The sequence below is a fragment of the Thunnus maccoyii genome, chromosome 13 (assembly GCF_910596095.1).
Source record: "Thunnus maccoyii chromosome 13, fThuMac1.1, whole genome shotgun sequence".
NCBI lineage: Eukaryota > Metazoa > Chordata > Actinopteri > Scombriformes > Scombridae > Thunnus > Thunnus maccoyii.
The window spans coordinates 10,441,341-10,461,938 of NC_056545.1; the positions used below are offsets into that span (position 1 = coordinate 10,441,341).

The 20,598-nt window shown below is 38.1% G+C and overlaps 1 protein-coding gene across 1 annotated transcript; it reads right to left on the bottom strand.

The window, feature by feature from the left end:
- Window positions 1-3: 3 nt before the first annotated feature.
- faxdc2 (fatty acid hydroxylase domain containing 2) lies at window positions 4-18,923 on the bottom strand. The gene is made up of 9 exons (XM_042430132.1): window positions 17,932-18,923; window positions 13,226-13,269; window positions 10,309-10,403; window positions 9,238-9,341; window positions 8,234-8,355; window positions 5,054-5,259; window positions 4,049-4,154; window positions 2,127-2,293; window positions 4-1,546 (listed from the first exon to the last, which is right to left on the bottom strand). Exons 1-9 carry the CDS (start codon window positions 17,954-17,956, stop codon window positions 1,390-1,392), a joined length of 1,026 nt encoding a protein of 341 aa, XP_042286066.1. The 5' UTR covers window positions 17,957-18,923; the 3' UTR covers window positions 4-1,389.
- Between the last annotated feature and the right edge of the window lie 1,675 nt (window positions 18,924-20,598).

Below are 20,598 nucleotides of genomic sequence, written 5' to 3' on the forward strand. Positions count from 1 at the left end.
ATATCTTTTCAAAATATTTTAATATTAAACAGTACAGCTAAAACTTGAACATTGTATCAAAGTAGAAGCTGTTTTTTTAATTAAACATTTTTTATCAACACTCATTTCTTATACAATCATTACTGAGGCCTTCTGTAATACATACACACATTCAACGGGTAGGTGCCATGGAAAGAAAAGTGCAAATGTTTGTTCTGTCTTTTGGTGTAAAAGACAGATGCTCTTCTGTCTGAGCAGCAAGTGAACGCAGCAGAAGGATCTGGACTGGTGAACTGGAAGTGCTATTACTAAACTCTACATATAATACAAAATTTGTGTCTAATAATTAATACATAACTACATTATTCATGTGTTTACAATACAGCATTTACGCAGTGTTATTTAGTGGCTGTTGTCCTAACAATCGTGTTAAACAAGTTAGTGCAATCTGGGTGTTTCCTCCTACGTTTTAGTTTAATCAGGTGGAGACGGACAGAATAAGAACTGTCATGTGTTTGAATACAAGTGAAAATGAATCAGCTCAGCAAACAACCCCCGAAGACACAGCTGCTCATGTTTGGAAAGGTGAGAAAAACAACATTAACTGAAGTTAACGTCGGAGGTTATGGCAAAATGCAGTCTAGTAGAGCTGACTATTATTTTCACTATCGGATTAATCATTTTGTTTATATTATATTTACAGATATTCAGTTTACTATCATGTATGATAGTAAAAGCATCAAATCCTCACATTGGAGAACCTGCATCCAGCACATTTTTAGCGTTTTTGCTTAAAAAAATACAAATGATTGATTATCAAAATAGCTGCTGGTTAATTTTCTGTTGACTAATCGTTAATCGACAGCTAATTGACAGCTCTACTGTCGAGTCTATCATACTTTGCTAAAGTGTGAGTATTTGTGACTTGTTTTAAGACTTAATTATCCTTTGATTTTGAATAAAATCAAATTATGCACCAAAGGAAAACTTCTCCACTTCTCCAAACTGCAGGTAAAACTGACACTGTAGCCACATTTACACTTTCATCTGTTACTTGTTCCCACAAATTATGAGCTATAATAACAGTTTGACAAGGTCACATGAGATGAAATGATGGGAGGAGACAGGTTAAAAATAACCACAGTTTCAGGCGACTTCACATCGACAGTGAACATAGACGCCAAAATTATAAAAATGCATGAAACCTGCATGTCTGATAAAGTCCAACAGAAACATTTCTGCTTGGAAAAAATAAAAAGTGACCAGTGTCTGAAACTGGCCAACAGGTTTTCTGGATTAAAACAACAATCATTGAAGATTGATTGGACATTTTGTCTACACATATCACAGTGATGATCCCAAACTCGGCGAGGCCTGGGCCTCAAGTTAAAGGTCAGAGGTCGCAGGGCATCACTGGCCCTTCTTGGGAGTGTCGGGGATGCTCTCAGTCAGCGGGGTGAGGTTGGTGAGCAGGACGTGGCGTTCATACTGCTTGGTCTGCCTGAATTTGGTGTCGGTACTGTGGAGTCTGTCCAGCACTCCCAAGACCCCGTAGCACTGGTTGAACCTGGAACCAGGAAGGACATGTGAGCACAACTGTGAAGGGGAAAGATTATCTACAAACAAGACTGAAATGAAGAAACTGTCACATGGGATCCCTATGCTATAACCTTAAAGGAAAAGGTGGTCTGGTAATATTCCACTTTTTTTTTAGTGTCAACAAATCCCATAAAAAACAAAACCAATAAGGAATTGATCTTAATAAATACTGTCTGTGTATCCCGCCACCATCCTGCTGCTGTAAATGCTCACTAGAGCATCAAATGTGTATTAATCCGCTGCTGAAAATAGTTCCCAACAAATACACTATTTACTCCTGTTGAGTGACGTTTGCTAAAAACTACAGTGCCCAGCTGTTTTGGAGAATGATTTAGCCTTTTTTTAAAAAAAATGAAAGTATATATTTATTTATCTACTTAGAGATTATTCAGTAGGAAAGGGTTTAGGAAATTCAGATCGTATGACAATAACAAAAATAAATAATGTCATCAGCCATTTCACTCAGTTTTTTAATATTCAACACTAATAAATGATTGGATTTCCTTTTAAATAAAATAGACTAAGTTCAAAAGATGAGGTGGACTCACTTGAGGTGGTGGTAGTCGTGGAACTCGGGTGAGGGCAGGAATGGGAGGTGGTATCCACAGTGGGAGATGGTGGTGCTGACCAGAGCGAAGCAGTACCACAAGGAGGTGGTGGTTATGTGGGAGCCCAGGATCACAGGCCCGATAATTACTGGCAGTGTGTTGGAGAGCTAACAGCAAAGAAGAAGAACATTCAGGTTTTAATGTCCAAGGAAGATTTTAAAATCCAACAAATTTATAAAAACTAGGAACACACAGGAAGACTTTAAAAATCCTAACCAGTGGTGAAAAACACTTCCAACAACTGATTCAAGTCGTAGACGAGCACAATGAGTTCAGATTTCTACATTTGCTTTTGGGATCAGGTTTGTCCAGATTCAAGGATTCAAGGAAACTTTATTGCATTTTCAGTATCAAATGCTGCCTATGAAGAAATGAAATTGTGTTTTCTGAGCTTGGTGAAAAAGTAGCATAAATGCACATTAAAACTTTAGAAGAATTAAAAATTAAGGTTTAAAAAAAATAGAAAAAGGATAATAAATAGAGAATGTAAAGAATCTAGTGTGCAAGGTTGATAAATATAAATAAAGCTGGTTAATGTTCTACAATACAGAAATGCAGAATAGACAGAGTGCAGTTCTGCAAGAGGGTCAGGTGATCCAGTAATTTGTTGTTGAGGTAGTGGAGTTGTATTTTGTGTGTGTGTGTGTGTGTGTGTGAGTGTGTGTAGGGGGGCATTAGGGGGCATCGGGTAGTTGTGTGTGGGGCAGAGAGTCTCTCAAAGTGTCTGTCGGGTGCTGGGGGGTAGCAGGGTGTTGAGGAGTCTCACAGCCTGTTGGAAACAGCTGTTTCTCATGCGAGAGGTTCTGGCTTTCAGGCTGCGTGACCTCTTTTTATAGGGGAGGGGTATGAACTGTCCAGTATAATACTTCTGGCACTGTCCTGGATGGCAGGAAGAGGGGCTCAAATGATGCACTCAGCAGTTTTTAAGACCCTCTCCACTGTCCTGCGGTCCACAGAGGTGCGTGACTCGAACCATGTGGAGATGCAGCTTGTAAATACGCTCTCAGTAGTGCTTCGGTAGAAGGTGGTGAGGATGGGGTGGGGGAGGCCTGCTCGCTTCAGGTGTCACAGGAAGTAGAGGCACTGTTGTGCCTTCTTGGCCATGGATGTGACAAGGCAGCCCCACGTGAGATCCTCAATGAGGTTTACATTGAGAAATTTGGTCCCAGCCAAGGGTTGGTGGAGTTGTTGATGTGTAGAGGGGGAGGGACGTCACCGGATCACCTGAAGTCCACCACTATTTCTTTGGTTTTGGCAACACCCTGCTAGGTTATTCAAGCCACACCAGCTGTTCCACCTCAGCTCTGTACACGGACACGCCATTCTGACTGATAAGACCCACCAAAGTTGTGTTATCAGTAAACTTAATTAAGGTAATTGAGCTGGCACAGCAGTCGCAGGTCATCAGAGTGAACAGTAAGGAGCTAAGCACGCAGCCCCGAGGGGAGCCGGTGCTCGGTCTGATGATGCCAGCTGTTGTTGTGAACCTTCACAACCTGTAGTCTATCAGTCGGAACGTCCAGAGTCCAATTATAGAGGGGGGTATTGAAGCCAAGCAGGTTCAGCTTTTCAACCAGCTTATGCAGGATGATTCCAGATGTAAAAATGAATCATGTTTGATTTATTGATGACAGCTCCAGCTGGTTTGAGGCCCAATTAGGAGAGAAGAGACTTAGGTCCTGAAACTAATTATTCTCTATTTACAAACTACTGCAGACTCTCCACAATCCTCCACTATCCTTTAAATCATTTAATATATCCTCACCTTAAAGTACGTATTAGTTTAAAGACCGATGTTTTTCTTGCACAGCAAAACAAGTCTGACAATTAAAATGAAATGAAAGGAAGGAGGGTTCATTCACCATATGCTCCAGAGGATGAGCGTAGATGGCGATGATTCCGATGGGAGCAGTCCACTCATGGTGCTGTTTGTGGAAATGCTTGTAGAGGCTGGGATGGTGGAACAGTCTGACAGAAAAGGAGATGAGGATCAAAATACAAACAGACAACATCCAGTTATCCACTGATAGATTTTTAGGCTCTGATGTCCATCAATCAAGTGCACATTATCTAACGCCCTGATGAGAAAGATTTGAAATTTTCTGACTTTGAGCTATTAATAAAAAACACACTGTTCACAACGACAACATTAACATGCTGATGTTTAGGAGGCATGATGTTTACCATGGCACCATCTTAGATAAGCAAGTCAGCATGCTAACATTTGCTAATCAAATTTCATGACAATCCATTCAATAGTTGTCAAGACATGTTGCTCAAAACCAACAATGTCAACTTCATGGTGGTGCTGGAGGAGAAGTCAGGGGTTCCCTAAATTCAGTAGGATTCATCCTCTGGGAAACACAAATATCTGTACCAGATTTCATGCTAATCCATCCGATAATTGAGATATTTCCATCTGGACCAAAGTGGTGGACTGACAGATCAACATTGACATCCTTAAAGCCACACTGCTAACATGGCTTAAAATGGCTATTAAAATATTTGACACATAGAAGTTTTTATGCAAGTTTTGTAAGTGCACATTATTTTTGGCCTCCTACGATCAACACGGTCCATCAACTGTAGCTCAGCAGTACACAAAATACTCACTGAGTGTCTCAGATACACCTCTTATTAGTCGATTAACATCTGGACCTGTCTGCTGTCTGAATGCTTGAGTTGATTGACTGTTCTGCTACCTAATGGATCTTGATTTATTCCATAATAGACCTCATGTCAAAGTAGGAGAAGCAGGAGGTGTAAATAATAAAATGAATGGTTGTTGAATTTCATTTAGCTGCTTCAGTTTCAAGGTCCTGATATTGTGAATAAACCTCAGTTCTGTCTTTTGATCCTGTCCCTACCTGTGAGAATAGTAAAACAGAACTTCCTCCAGGATGGAGAAGACAGCCAGCTCCATCAGGGCCCAGTGGAAGGTGGGCAGCTCAGGGCCACACGGGTTTGCTCTCCAGGTCGTCAAGTGGTAAGCCGCCACTACCATGGGCCCAGAGATGCATATCCAGTTGAAGAAGACAGTCTTCACTGCATTGCGCAGCTTAACGGGATCCACCTGGATGGAGGGAGGTTTGAACAGCAGAGGGATGAGAAGATGTCAAAACTGGATATAATATCAAAAATTATGCAAACTGTATTTTTGTGGCAATATTTATTTTACATGACACTCATTTGGGGACATGCATTCAAACTCGATAGAAATAGGAGCGATCTTGCTGCTTGGATCTTTTTTTAAAGAAATGAGACAACAGGGAGTTGGTGTAGTAGTAGTATGTTTACATCAATACTAGAACTGAACAAGTTTCTAACTGATCATCTTCACTAAAATGCAAATAAGTAGATGGACGCTTCTTTTATCAGATAAAAACAGCTCCGGTTTGTGTGTAAATATAAGTCGACTTGACTTTTTACCCACTAAACTTTGGACCCTGGCAATAAACACATGGACGTATCATGACTATTGTGTGTGAGGACATGTATGTGTCTGATACACAGATGAACTTTTACACAGTTACAGTACAGTACTCTTGTGTATGTATACGTGTGTCTACCAAGAACAAACGTAACAACCTCAGAAAAAAATCCTTTTTCATAGCAGACAATTTGACCTCTCATAGCAGTAAAAGCACAGGTGTTATTAAATATAACATTAACAATGGCTCTGTTCTATTTAAGTGTCTCAGTAAACCATGACGGTGTGACAGTGAGCCGGCATTTAAATTACCATGACACTGAAACTGAAGCAGCTAAATGAAATTCAAGCCATCATTGATTTTATTATTTACACCTGTATTTTTCCTACTGTGACATGGCAAAATGTCAGTGAAAAGCGTGTATTCAGTTGTTGTGTATCTAATTTGGTAAACACATGTAATTACAAAACCATATTATGTTGTAACTGTGCAAAAGTTCATCTGTGTGCACATACATGTGTTCACACAAACATGTGACATGAGAAAATGGCTTGTAGACGTACAGTATGAGTGTGTGTCCTATCTCCAGTCTGTATGATGAGTGTACTACTCTGCTCTCAGCTGCATCAACACAACACTAACTTTGACACTAACATGACAAATACATGTTGTACTGCTTATTGTGAGGAGTTACCAGCGAGTTTCAGGTCTCTAATAGTGTTTTTTTTTTTACTTTGCTCATACTGAAATTGACAGAAACCAATGGCTGCCTCTAAAATACGTGAAAATTATATTAATCAGTGTAAAACCTTCAGTTGAATTAGTAAAAGACGACCAAGAGTGTGTTCAAACATTTAGGTCTTCTTTTCTGACATGACTAGACTTGAAAAAGCCATCAACACGTTGGATACACTTTCTGTCTGGTTGGTTTTATACTAACTCATTGTGTGTTGTCAGCCCACCGTGACTTTGTTTATGACTGGTAGGTTCAGTCACAGAGCTTCAGTGTCTCTTCTCAGAGGGACAGACTATGGAAATCCAACATGAAACACTTGATAACTCCGAATATTGTCAAGATTAGATTATTTTAGGTGATTTAAATTTTATGACTGATATCAGACTATTATTATAATATATATAAAGTTATATATAAAAGTTCTATGGTTTGACCATTGACTGGTTTGAGATTAACCTCCAGCCTTGATTATCAGTCTTTATCTGTCTGTCTTTATCTGTGCAGCATCCGACAATATCTGTTAATCAAACACAGCGAGAAGACTTTGGTCAGATCGATGTGTGGACACGTCAGATCAGCAACACTGAGGGCGATGCACTTAGAAACCTTTATTGTCCTCCGAGAGGTGAGTTGTGGTGCAACAGAACAAATAAATATCATAACAGTCCAGGCGTGCATGTATGTTCATGTACAGATGTGTTCATTCACACATACATACTACAAAAAATTTGGCCCGACCTTGACAGAAAAAAGTTTTGGTCAACTCATAATCTTTAGATTTATGTGACTAATTGAAAAGTCGTTTTAATATATATTTTTAAAAAATCTGTCACATTATGTCTCCAGTGTTATTGTCATGGGAAACATAAATAAGTGAATAAATATATTAATAAATAAACACAGAAATAAATAAGAAAATACATATCTAAGTTCATAAATAAATGTGAAAATAAATTGATAAATATATACACAAATAGAAATATATAAATACAGGCATAAATAATATTCATTTATTGTATTTATTAATAATTAATAAATACAGAAAATATGATGTATTTATTATCCATTTATCAAAATTAAATGTATTCATTTATTTTTAACAATTATTTTATTGATTTTTTGATTTATTATCTTGTCACTTTGGCCCAGATAATTACTGTGATGTTAGTGATGTCATTGTGTAATGTATTTTACGATAATGCTTTACAGCTTTTTTTCAATTAAGTGACCATTAAAAATCAAGCTTTATTAATAAAAAATGTCTTAAGGCAACCAAAACTCTAACAACAATAAAGCTAATATTTGCATTATTTTGTTGTCACAGTAGTGATTCATTTATGTAATTATTCATTTATTCTATACATACATTCATCCATTCATTCAGGCTCATTATCAAAGCAGGTAAACTCTATCAAGCCAATATAATGTTGAGGACATGAAGTTTAGATGCATTTATCAGCCTTCACTACCGGAGATGTCATAAAATTATTTTGATTCTGATTACTCAGCACTGGCTGCAGATTACAACAGCTATCACAGGTTAAACCGGGTCACAAGGTAACGTAGAGGTGGAAGCAGTGTTGGTGTCTCAGTGGTGTCAAATATAGGATTATTATTAGTAGTAATAGCAGTACAGACACCAGTGTTAGTAGTATGAGTAGTGGTGTAAGTAATGGAATGGCAGCAGGTTGCTAAAAATCACTTGCATATAAATACTTGTAGATAAATTTAAAAAGAAGAACAATAACTGAAGCTTAAAATCCTCATGAGGTGAAACTGGAGCAAATACTCAAACAGATTCAATGCAGGAAACAAAAATCAAAACAAGATACAGACAAAACGACTGATAACAACATTAACAGTGTGAGACTGGAGCCTACCGGGTTATTCTTGTCCACTTGGATACGGTAGCGAGTGATGAAGGAGGGTTTGCCAGTAGTATCCACCAATAGCAGCAGACTATTTGACCCCCAGTATGCCAGAGTGGGGAGTAACATGGTTCCTGTTGAGAAAAACAAGCCCACTGTCAGAGCAGGACAACTTGACAGCCTCTGACCTGAGCCTAAAAAGTGTCAGTGAACGGCTCCATACTTGCTGATATTTATAAGAAAAGCCTGAGAGTGAGCATTTTATTTTTAACATAATTCCAAGTTCATGAGGGATTATTTTTACTGTATGTAATGTAATAAAGGGTAACTGACATTATTACACAGACAGAATTATCAGTACAAACAGGATTTCACCTTGTGAAGTATTTTTTATTGCACTTCCTCGTGCTTTATTGGTTTACCTTATGTAATTACATTTGAGAAATGCCTTACCTGTTACACTGAAAAAACTTGTAATACACATTATCTAGGCTTGCACATAATGTCCTACATGGATAATATCTGATCATGGAATACATAAACAACAACAACATGATTGCTGCATTATTGACACATGACTTTATATGTAGAACTTGAACACATGCTGTATTTGTGGCTGGTACCCTTGTCTGCAGCCCCAGAATCCTCTAGACAAAGCTCTGTTTTTGCATCTCAAAGAGCGATGAAATCATGCGTGTAATCTAATTTTAAACTACATTAGTAAAAATTAATAGAACTACTGTGAAAATCTCCTCTGGCTGTGATAACCCAGATTCTAATATGTTAGAACAGAAAGATCTATATTCACAATGATACAAAGATTGTATTGATGCAAAGAAAGTTGTTATAATCTGAGCAAACTGATTAACTTGCAGCCTTTAATTGTGCAAACAGACTAACGTTTCGACAGTACTGTGTCTGACTCTGATGAGTCAGGGTCACCCTGTCAGGGTTGCAACGTGTTCGTCAACAGATAATTTTTTTGGAAACAAAACTGACAGGTTGTCTTTACTTACCCATGTAGAACAGAGCTGCATCATGACCCTCGAACATCAAGTACAACTTGGTCCACAGGTTCTGCCAGAAATCTCCTGAAGCTCCCCAGAATTTCTGAAAATGCCTGGAGGAGGAATTAGTGTTAAGTGTCAAGTTCACAAGACTGTATTCTCACATGGTTAAAAATTCTTCTTCTTCTTCCTTACGCTTTTTTTGCTATAAAACAAACATCAAAAACACTAGGTGTAGAAGGCTTAATTAAAGGATATGGCTAGCAATTTTCTATATTTTCCTTATTGTCAACAAATCTTATGTACAGAGCCAAACCATCAATAAATCATCCTACTTACAAGTATTGTGTGTCTATCCATATATCTTCCTCTGTGCCATAGACACAGAGGAATTTAATTAGTTTTTGTCAGCCAAAAACGAATTAAACACACAATGAGTCACACCACTGCAATGGGTCACATGTTCCTTTACTACAAAGAGTTATGGGAGGTTAGTTTGTTTAGAAATAGTTCCAAAGACTTATCCTTTAAGTCTGGCTGCATGTCTCAACACGGGCCCAGTCTCAATGCCCATTCTCTCAGGCTCTCGGGCTTTGACACCTGATTCACATTAAGTTTGCAAGGGCTCAGAGCTGTCCTGCTAATCACCTAGCAACCACCTAATAATGCCCAAACAACTGCCCGGTAACACTGCAGCAACCACCTAGAAAGAATCTTGAAATGCACTAGCAGCCATACTTAACATCCTATCAAATACCCAGCTATACTCTACTAAACAAAACACCCAGAACACCATAGCAACCACCTAGTGAAAACCTAGTGACACCCTATTGTACTTTCAAATACACAATAAGCCCTCTTCTGCAATGTCTTGACATCTCATGTCTTATTCAACCCTGTGTTTTCCTGTTATCTTGTGCTCTGTCCTGTCCAGTCCTATTTGGCCCAGTCCCACTCTGTCCTGCCCGACCCTTCCCATCCATCCTAATCTAACAATCTGTGGCACTGCTACTCCTCAGGGTTCATCTGAGGACAAGCTTTTGGTTTGTTGTATGGTAATAACTTGTAAGGAGATCCTACCATGTCAGTGAGTTGCCGAATGCAGCCAAGAGTAAGATTCCAGATCCGATGACAAACACAGCTTTCTTCACAGAGTCCCACAGTCCTCCTGGGCCCTCCAGGACAAAGAAAAAGCAACAATTGTGTATGAAGTGCTCTCTGTTACTCTGATGATACTGTGCAATCCCATGATGTTGAGCTACATCCCACAGAAACATCTTATGGTGTTAGAAATGTCTCTAAAACAACACTGAGACTGTTACTGTTACCAGTGAGTGTCTTGTGTCAAGAAGATGACAGCAGGTCTAAAGTACTGTGCTACAATACTCTGGATGGCTTATGTTTTCACAAGGGAGAAGCATTTAGCACCATGGGACTGCAAAGGTAATGCACTGTGATGGAGAAGGTGTGACTGAATAGCAAAATAAATCAAGCAGCAGGTCAGCAACAAAAACATACCTCTAAATCCTTCATGTGTATCTTAAATGTATTTTTGTTGGAGAACCACAATAAAAAATAAATCATTTGGCTTTACTGCTTTTTATTATTTATATAATTCAAACTGCTGCATTGCAGAGTTAAAGTGTATATTTCAAATCTTTACTTCCATACTTTATTCAATAATACCATTTTTAACTATAAACATAAACGAAGTGAGAAAGGCATACAAATATGTTGAGGTTTGAATGTATTAGACTAATAAATGTACAAATACTAGACATAAGAAAGAAGTGCTTTTGATCTATATCAAAAGCAATTCAAAGAATCAACACTATGACATTTATCTGGATCATCTGCAGCAGAAGATGATCCAGATGCAAGTGTCTTAAATACTATGTGTAAATTGTACAAATGTCTGTGTGGACAGTGCATTTAGTAAAGGTAGACGTTCTTATCCAGAGACTGATACCTATTTGTTCAATGGCTGGACTCTCTGTAACTCAACACACTATGAAAGAAGAGTTTGTTTGGCATTTGTTCCTGTAGATTTGAATAATTTGCATTTACAGCCTCTGTGTGCCATGTCAGAAGAACTGCATCATCGTGAAATTGTAAATCAGGGTTTGCAGGTTACAGTGTGCTTGTATATTCAAGTTTATTCATGTATATTCTCAGATGGGCTTATTGGATATATAAGAGGATTGTGTTTTTGCTTTTCTGTTTGCGCTGTGTTTTTCCTCCTGCGTCCCCAGCCTGCTTTTCTCTCCACACTTCCCTCTGCACCTGCCCTGCATCAGTCTCATTAGCCCCTCCCTGCTCCCTGTGTCTTCCCCAGTCTATCAGCACCTTTCCTGTTCCACCTGCACCTCACTCCCTCATCAGTTTAGTTTGTATTTAAGCTCTGGTTTTCAGTTTAGTGTTGTTGGATCGTTTGTTCGGTATTGTTCAGTTCAGTTTCACTTTGCCTGCACTCCTGTGTTCTGCTCCCCGAGTTGAGTAAATAAATATTGATTCTTCAGTTCCCACTGCCTGCTGTCTCCTGCATTTGGATCCACCTGCTCTGCTACTCCTAACACGGATCAGTTCACTCAGCAGGAATTAAGCCCAGGGATTGATGTCACATTCATCAGACGTTCTAAAAAGCCAGCTTTTACCCCGGCTGCCAGTACTCGGTACTCAGCAGTCTATTCTTTCTTTTTTAGAGCCACAAACACATCTTACAGATGCAAATACACAGATGTGGATATTTATACAAGGAAGGATATTTTATTTACTACTTTTATAACTCCTGCATTCACTCATTCTACTTTTCTTACATGCCATAACAGAACAGTCGCCTCACTGTCAATTATCAAACCACTCCTCCACATTTTGTACGATCATGTGCACAATACATTATTTGCCATCTAATCTTTACCCATGCAGGGCTCCCTAAATTTGCCCGGGGGAAAAATGCAACTTGGCAGGTCGAGCCTGTCTCAAAGAACAGCATGGTAAAGAGGATAGGTCTCCCTGAACTATAGCTAAAACAAAGCAGTCAGGAGAAAACTTTCTTGGTTTCAAGACAAGTTAAGTCAACTTCATCTAGAAACTGTTTTCAACAGAAACTAAATGTGTTACAAAGTGCTTTACAGTGAGGCAACATAGATAAATCTGAGAAATCAGACACTATTAAAAGAGTAAAAAGGTTTTTTTAGAGTCTCAATCTCCGATTTGGATTCAGACTTTAGGACAGATATGAGATTGTGAGATTTTCTTAAAGGATCATTTAAATTCTACTCTCTAACTTGACAGATGACACACAGTAGGTTTATGTGAGTGGAAAACAGTTAACCACATGAACACAAGCTATGTAAAAACATCAGCCCTCATTCACACACAAATGCACTTTTTGATGAGCCGAATCTAAGCCTCTAATGTGAACAGTACTTTGGCCGAACATCATAGTAACTGTGTTGACTTAATGTCTTCAGACACTGGAACACTCAGTTGAATGACAAACTAGTTAATTAAATTTGTAGGATTCGCAGCTCCTTGAAGCATTGTTTTAACTGCAGATTTTACACACCTGAAGGTATCTTCAATATAAAAAATATAATATAATAAGAATGTATTAACTAGTGGTGGTGAGGAAGGAACTTCAATCATACTGTCAGTGGACAACATAGAAAGCTTAAAATCTGATTTTTAAGGCAATAAACACAGGTACAGTACCTAAGTTAATGGACTAGGACAAATATTATTCTTTTTCCATTTTTCTAAACTTCCACCCAAAGCAGAAGGATCAGTGATCCAACAGATCAAACCAGACATGTAAGAAAATAAAACAACTAGACACATAAGATCATCTTGATGACTCGTTAGATCATCTAAAGGGTTAAGCCTGTGTCGTGTTGTTGTGTTGCTGCTGCTGACCTGCCTGCTTTTGATCATCTATCTGCACCATTGTATTATGGTAATAGCAGAGTGTGCTGTTAAAAAGGTGTCATGTTCTTACTTGTCTGCTGTTGCTGCTTCCTGCTGCGGCAGCTCCGCTCGTATCTGTAAATACAACAACAAATACACTGTGAACAATGTACTTTTATTTTTCAGGTAGAATTAGATCAGGTTCATAACTACAGTATGTATTGGATGGGGTACGGCAAGGCAAGTTTGTTTATACAGTGCATTTCAGCAACAAGGCAATTCAAGGTGCTTTACATAAAATATTAAAAACATTGAGATGAAGTGCAAAAGAAACACAGCATTAAAGGACATTTAAATACTATTAAAAATAGTCATTAAAGTGCTAAGAGAATAGAAAATAAAAACAAGCTAAAATAGAATAAGACAGGTGAGGTAAGAATAAAAGTTACAGTGCAGTGTAAAAAATTAATAATTATTTGATTTAATAAAAGGCAACAGCAAACAGAAAAGTCTTCAGCCTTGATTTAAAAGAAATGACAGTTGCAGTTTTCTGGGAATTTGTTCCAGATATGTGGAGCATAAAAACTGAACGCTACTTCTCCAGTTTTAGTTTGGAGCAGGGAGCAGACCTGTCCCAGATGACCTGAGAGGTCCAGCTGGTTCATAATGTAGCAGCAGATCATAAGTATATTTTGGCCCTAAACCATTCAGTGCTTTACAAACTAACAGCAGTATTTTAAAATCATCATCACTTGACAGACAGGAAGCCGGTGTAAAGATCTGAGAACTGAAGTGATATGATCCACTTTTTTGGTATTAGTGAGGACTCGAGCAGCAGCGTTTTGAATCAACAGCAGATGTCTTATTGATTTTTTATGGAGACCAGTAAAGACACTGTCAATTCTACTGAAGATAAATGCATGGACAAGTTTTTCCACATCCTTTAGTCCTTGATATATTCTTCGGATGATAGTAGGCTGATTGTGTAACTGTCTTAATGTGGCTGTTGAAATTTAGGTCTGAGTCCATAACTACACCAAGATTTCTGGCTTGGTTTGTGGTTTTTAACTTTATTGATTGTTGAGCGCTGACTTTTAATCGTTCTTCCTTGGCTCTAAAAACAATTACTTCGGTTTTATCTTCGTTTAATTGAAGAAAATTCTGGCACATCCAATTTTTTCAGTGCACTTACTCAGTGCTTGTATTGGACCATAGTCCCCTGGTGATATGGTTATGTAAATCTGTGCGTCATCTGCATTTTCATGGTAATATATTTTGTTGTTTTAATCTGAGCCAGTGGGAGCATGTAGATGTTGAACAGAAGAGGCCCCAGAATGGAGCCTTGGGGAACTCCGCAAGTAATTACTGTCCGCTCAGATGTGTAATTATCTATAGGCACAAAGTAGTCCCTTTCCTTGAAGTAGACTTCAAACCAGTTTAATACTGTGCAGAAAGTCCCACACAGTTTTCCAATCAGCCTAGTAATATTTTGTGGTTGACCGTGTAAGAACTTGAAGTTGTTTAGCTGTTGAAAAACAGCTTTTTCAATGATTTTACTTGAAAATGTGAGGTCTGATATGGGCCTATAGTTGTTCATTAGTGACGTTTCTAGATTGTTCTTTTTTAAGAGTGGCTTGATGAGGATCTGAGGCCATGCAATTTGAAACATGTTTGAAAAACCCTGTTGGCAGAATATCAAGGCAGCAGGAGGAGGATTTCAGATGTTATATAATGTCCTCCAGGTTTTTATGGTTGATCAGATAAAATTGTGTCACAGTATTTGAATTGAATTTAATGGGACACAGGGACAACACATATCCTGTACCTGATATGGAGGCACCAACTGCTTGTCTAATTGTCTGAATTTTGTTAGTGAAGAAGGAGGCAAATTAATTTCAGGCCTTGGTGGATAGAAGTTCAGAGGCTACTGACACAGGAGGGTTTGTTAGCGTGTCAACAAACGAGGCACGTGCATTATTATTGTTTTTGGTGATGATGTCAGAGAAGAAGGACCACCTTGCATTTCTCAGTTCCAAATTATAAATGCAAAGTCTCTTTTTATAGATGTCATAATGAAACACAGCAGTTCAGCAAAGTCATCAAAAAGTATTTACACATAGTATTTAGGTGGCCTGTAGATGTTTAGGAACAAGAGCCACATATTTAAAAGAATCAAAATTTTTGTACAGTACCTGTTTGCATTTAAGGGAATCATTAAACAAAATGGCAACTCCACCTCCTTTCTTATGCACTCTAACTTCACTCATAAAACTGAAGTTGGGTGAGGCTGACTCGATAAGAATAGCTGGACTGTTATCTCGGTCTAACCAAGTTTAATTTAAAAACATAAAATCAACGTGCTTGGGGATTAAATCATTGATTAAAAATGTTTTTCCTGCCAAAGACCTGACGTTTAATAAAGGTAGATTTAGTGTGTTAAAAGCTTTATCTGCTCAATGTTTTGCAACATGCTGTAGCTGACAAGGAATAGATGCTGAAGTTGATAAGACAGAACCGGTTGAGTGTTTCCTGTTTCTTAGCGGATTCACCATTCTTTTTCTATTACCGATCAAGACAGGAATTGAGGACGCTGCCAAGACACTGGGCCCCTGCTTTTCCTGGGAAGAGTCATGAGTGCCATCAGCCTCGCAGCCTGGACCCAGCACATATCAGTTAGAGCTTGCTGCATTTTGCACACAGAGAGCTGGATGTGCTGTGCTTTTCTCTTTAGGCTGAGGATGACTCTGATTCTGTCATGGAGGGGAGGGGGTGGAGGGTGGGGTCGAGTGCTGTAACTGGGACGTTTGTGTCGAAACTGGTGGAGGTGGATACCAAGGGGGGTTTAGGGGAGAGAAAATGGGAGTAGGGCAGGGGGTAAGTTTGGTCCCAGCAGTGACCAGCTCTTTCATCATTGATTTCAAAATGAAGCTGGCTTGCAAAACAACAGTGTTTTTTTTAAAAAGTATGTTGTTTTTATTTCATAATGAAGATCAGGTTTTTTTTCTAGAGTTTAAGAAAATCTATCTTTAATTTCAATAATTTAGAGTGAGTTTTGTAAATCATACAAACAAGTTGTAACACACTTTTGTTTGTCGCAATTGTTTTTGAAAGATTTATTCATCAGTAATACATTTATATCAACTGCAGTATATGACTAAAACTTGCTTACTCAGACTCATACTCATACTGAACCTCCACTGACTGATAGAGGCTACTTTACCACAAAAATGTGAATTGATTAAACTTTCTGTAAGATGTAGCACAATGAATGTATTCTGTTTTAACATCTCTAACTGCTTTTTATCTTTCCGTGGTACATTATTCGTCTGAGTGCCATGTAGCCTGGTGCAAAATTTACAGCTGGAGGATTATACATAATCCTATTATAATCCATCCTTACAGTGTGCACTTTTTCAGTTAAATTCTTGGGGATAATAACCTGCCCTATATCCACTCCAAAAGAGAGTTTACAGGAAAAAAATAACAAAAACGTACTCAGACTGAAGCTGGCAAAACAAGAGATACAGACAGCAGAGATGTTTGAACTGCAGTGGTGGAAAAAAGTATTTAGATCCTTTACTTAAGTATCAATACCACACTGTAAAAATAAACACTAAAAAATACTTCTGTACTAAGTATTATCACTACAATATATTTAAAGTATTAGTAAAAGTACTGTAAAAAGTACTACTAGGAATGTTATACCATTATATATTACATAATTGTATTATTATTAATGATGCATTAATGTGTATTCAGCATTTTACTGTTGTAGTTGCTCAAGGTAGTACTCATTTTAATTATTTCATATAGGGCTGCAACTAATGATGATTTTGAATGAATATAGATTATTTTCTCTATTAACTGATCATTTGGTAGCAAAATTGCAAAAAATGTCCATCAAAGGTTCCCAGAGCCCATGGTGACTTGTTTTGTGTGAGCAAAAGTTCAAAACCCAAAGACATTTTCCTTTATTATCAAGGAAGAGCATGAAAACCACAAAATGTTCACATCTTTAAGCTGCAACCAGTGAATCTTTGCTTTTAATATTGCTTTAATGATTATTTAATTATCAAAATTGTTGCAGATCAATTTTTTTGTTGATCAAATCGTCAATTAATCAACTCATCTTTGCAGCTATACCTATTTTAGAAGAAGACATGACCAAAATTATACTAACATCTTTATAGGAATATCACAGTTCATGCTTAAACATAACTGGCCAGTTAGCTAATTGACAGAAATTAAGTTATTTTAGACAAACTACTACAGCTTCAAAAATGCTAAGAATGTGGTGATGTTCTTTCAAATGTGTGTGAATCACATACCCTACTTTATTTATTTGTTCATTTATTATTCATTTAGGCTGCTGATCAGTCTAAATTAGAAAAAAACTGAGTAACAGTTTGGGCTTTTAAATTGTAATTTCAGTTTGACATTTTAAGCGCTAAATTATATGTTTTATGACATTTTAATTACATTAATTGAAAAAGGACCAAAAAAATCGTTTATACAAGAGATAGCTTAGTTTTACTATTGACTACCATAGAGAAAATATAGGTCTAACTCATAGGAATATTATGGAGATTTATACTTTAATGAAAGACAATACAACACTACAGCAATACAAAGCACTTATATGCAAATTTTGCTGTGTGCTGACTTTAACTCCTCAGGTGCCCAAATGTATAATATTGTTGTTGGATGATACAGGCAGCTGTACACTGCTACAGCTTTTTAATGAACAAAAAACGACTCCATCGACATGTTAACAGTTCAGATAAAACACTAACTTACCGCTGGGTTCCGTCTTTGCCGTCATGTCTCTGCTCTGCTTCTGTCCGTCGCTGCTGCAGCTTTTTCACATGCGTTTATTTACAACGGCGTACGACTTCTGATTGGTTCGTTCCTGGTCAGCTGACTTGAGCCGTACTCGGAAGTGGCGCTCCTTGTCTTTGATGGTTACCTTAGATTTGCGAAACTCTTGCGAGATTTGTACGCGTCATTTCTTCATTGTACACGTTGTACAAAATAATGATGTTTTATTATGTGACAACACTATGGTCAAAGTCTAGTTAGGTTTAGGCAGGGAAAACCCCTACTTGGTTAGGGTAAGGGAAAGATCATAGTTTGGGTTAAAATGATCACTCTCGCGAGATCTTTTGCAAATCTAGGGTTACCATCTAGACAGGACCCTTTTGATCTGAGGATGTGCTCTTTTTCCTGCACTCCACCACATGTTTTCAGGTGAAGGTTGAAACTCAGCGTGGAGGGTGGTCACTGCGCTGGTATTCAAAGGCAGGTTTACAGGGGAAAAGTCAAGCCAAGTCAAGTGCATTTATTTATAGAGCACAATTGAAAACAACCAAAGTGTTGTGCAGAACAAAATCAGGCAATAAAAACAGAATGAAAGACTAAAAACAAAACCACATAACATATAGCACAAATCAACAAACATTGTTGAGGCATAGAATAAAAACCGTTTCAAGTGGATCCAAACTCGAAACAATAAGAGTGTGTTTTGAGCCTGGACTTGAAGAAATCAATGGAGGGGGCAGATCTGATAGAGAGGGGGGTGCTGTTCCACAGTCTAGGGGCTGCAAGAGCAGAGGCATGGTCCCCCTTGAGCATAAGATTTGTTTGTGGGACAGGAGCCCCAGGTTTGATGACCTGAGAGTTCTGGAGGGGGAATAAGAGGTTAACAGGTCAGAAATATAGGAGGGGGCCCATCCATTAACCTTGAAATCGATCCTGAACTGCACTGGAAGCCAGTGGAGAGAGGCCAGAATAGGGCTAATATGGTCTCTCTTCCGGGCACCCGTAAGGAGTCTGACAGCAGCGTTCTGGACAAATTACAGGCTGGATAGGGACGACTGACAAATCCCCATGTACAAGGAATTGCAGTAGTCTAAGTGGGAGGAAATTAAGGCATGGATGACTGTTTCAAGGTCTCTGAATGAGAGGAAACACTTGATTTTAGCATAGTGCAGAGCTGAAAGAAGCTAGCTTTTACTACTGTATTGACCTGCTTGTCAAACTGTAGGGTAGAGTCAAACATCACATGAGGTTTTTAACATGGGGTTTGACACAGGTGGACAGGATGCCTGGACTGTTGGAAGTTGAAAGAAAAAGTATAACTTACTAACAAGTAGGAAGAGAATACAGTAGCCTACAGTTCACAAGGCTGGTGTAAATTCCAATGGATATAAACTTGTTTCATCTAATCCTGCCCCCACACCAGGAGAGGCATTAAAACCATGGTTGCACTGTGCTGTTTGAACAGTACATGCTGCTGAAAATAAGTCATAATACACCAGAAATAACTTTTTAATGTGTGAATTCTAACACTGTTTAACTTTAGTCTATTTGACCAGAACAGATTTGTTCTTCACAAATGGGTAGCAGTTGACAACAACAGACTTTCAGTCAACCGTAAATGAAGCAGGCTGCTATTTACTGTGTGTGGATAACCGATAAAATGTGTCTCTAGTCTCCATTCGCGACACAGAACATATATGAGTCATGTTTAGCTGAATGAGGATTAAAATAAAAAATAGATATAAACTGGGGCTGGAAAAATCTGGACATCTGTCCCAATGAAACATCCTGAAAAAACTATCTGATGATTGAACCCAATTGCCGTCTCACAATTAAAATCATAGAACTACAGTAATCTAATTATAGAAAAATTATGGACAAAATGTGAATTAAAAATATGAGTGTTTATGATTTCTTGTTTTTATTTATTCATAACCATTTTTTTCATAATGTTGCCTTGTCAATAATCTATATTTTACCTCTTTCTTACTTTATTTTATTTTGAATTCAGAGATTGCAAAGAAACCAAATATGTCAGGCTGAATTTTGGGGAAATGTGTATCACTTCTCCTTTGCAGGAGCATCCACATCATTAGATGTACAAGGCGCCTAATTACTTAATGTGATGGAACAATGTAGCCATGAAAAAAAACATGTATATATGATACTGTCAGACAGTGTGGATGAAGATGATTTTTACCACCTTAAAGCTACTTAAGGGGAAATTAAAATTGAAAACTAGGGTTTTAGGGCTTAACTAACCACTAACAATAGGCTAGTGTCATCTAGATATCTAAAGAAAGAGCATCTTTTATCTGGAAGCAGAGCAACAGGTTTCATATTATTAGCTTTCTCCTAACCTCATGATTTTCTCTACATTTAACTCAGTCTGAGGAGCAGTTTTTCACCTGAGAAATGTTTAAACATCACCATCAACGTGATGTTCAGAAATATTTACAACCGCTGCAGCTTTGCACAATCAGAATGTTGATGACTGTGAGACTATACAGGCTGTACACACACACACACACACACACACACACACCCTGTCGTTTGCCATCTCCTTGTCGATGACCTCTCCTTCACCTCCCAGATAACCTGTTGGCCTGTCTGCTGCTGCAATATGTGGCTCCACTATCAGTCATT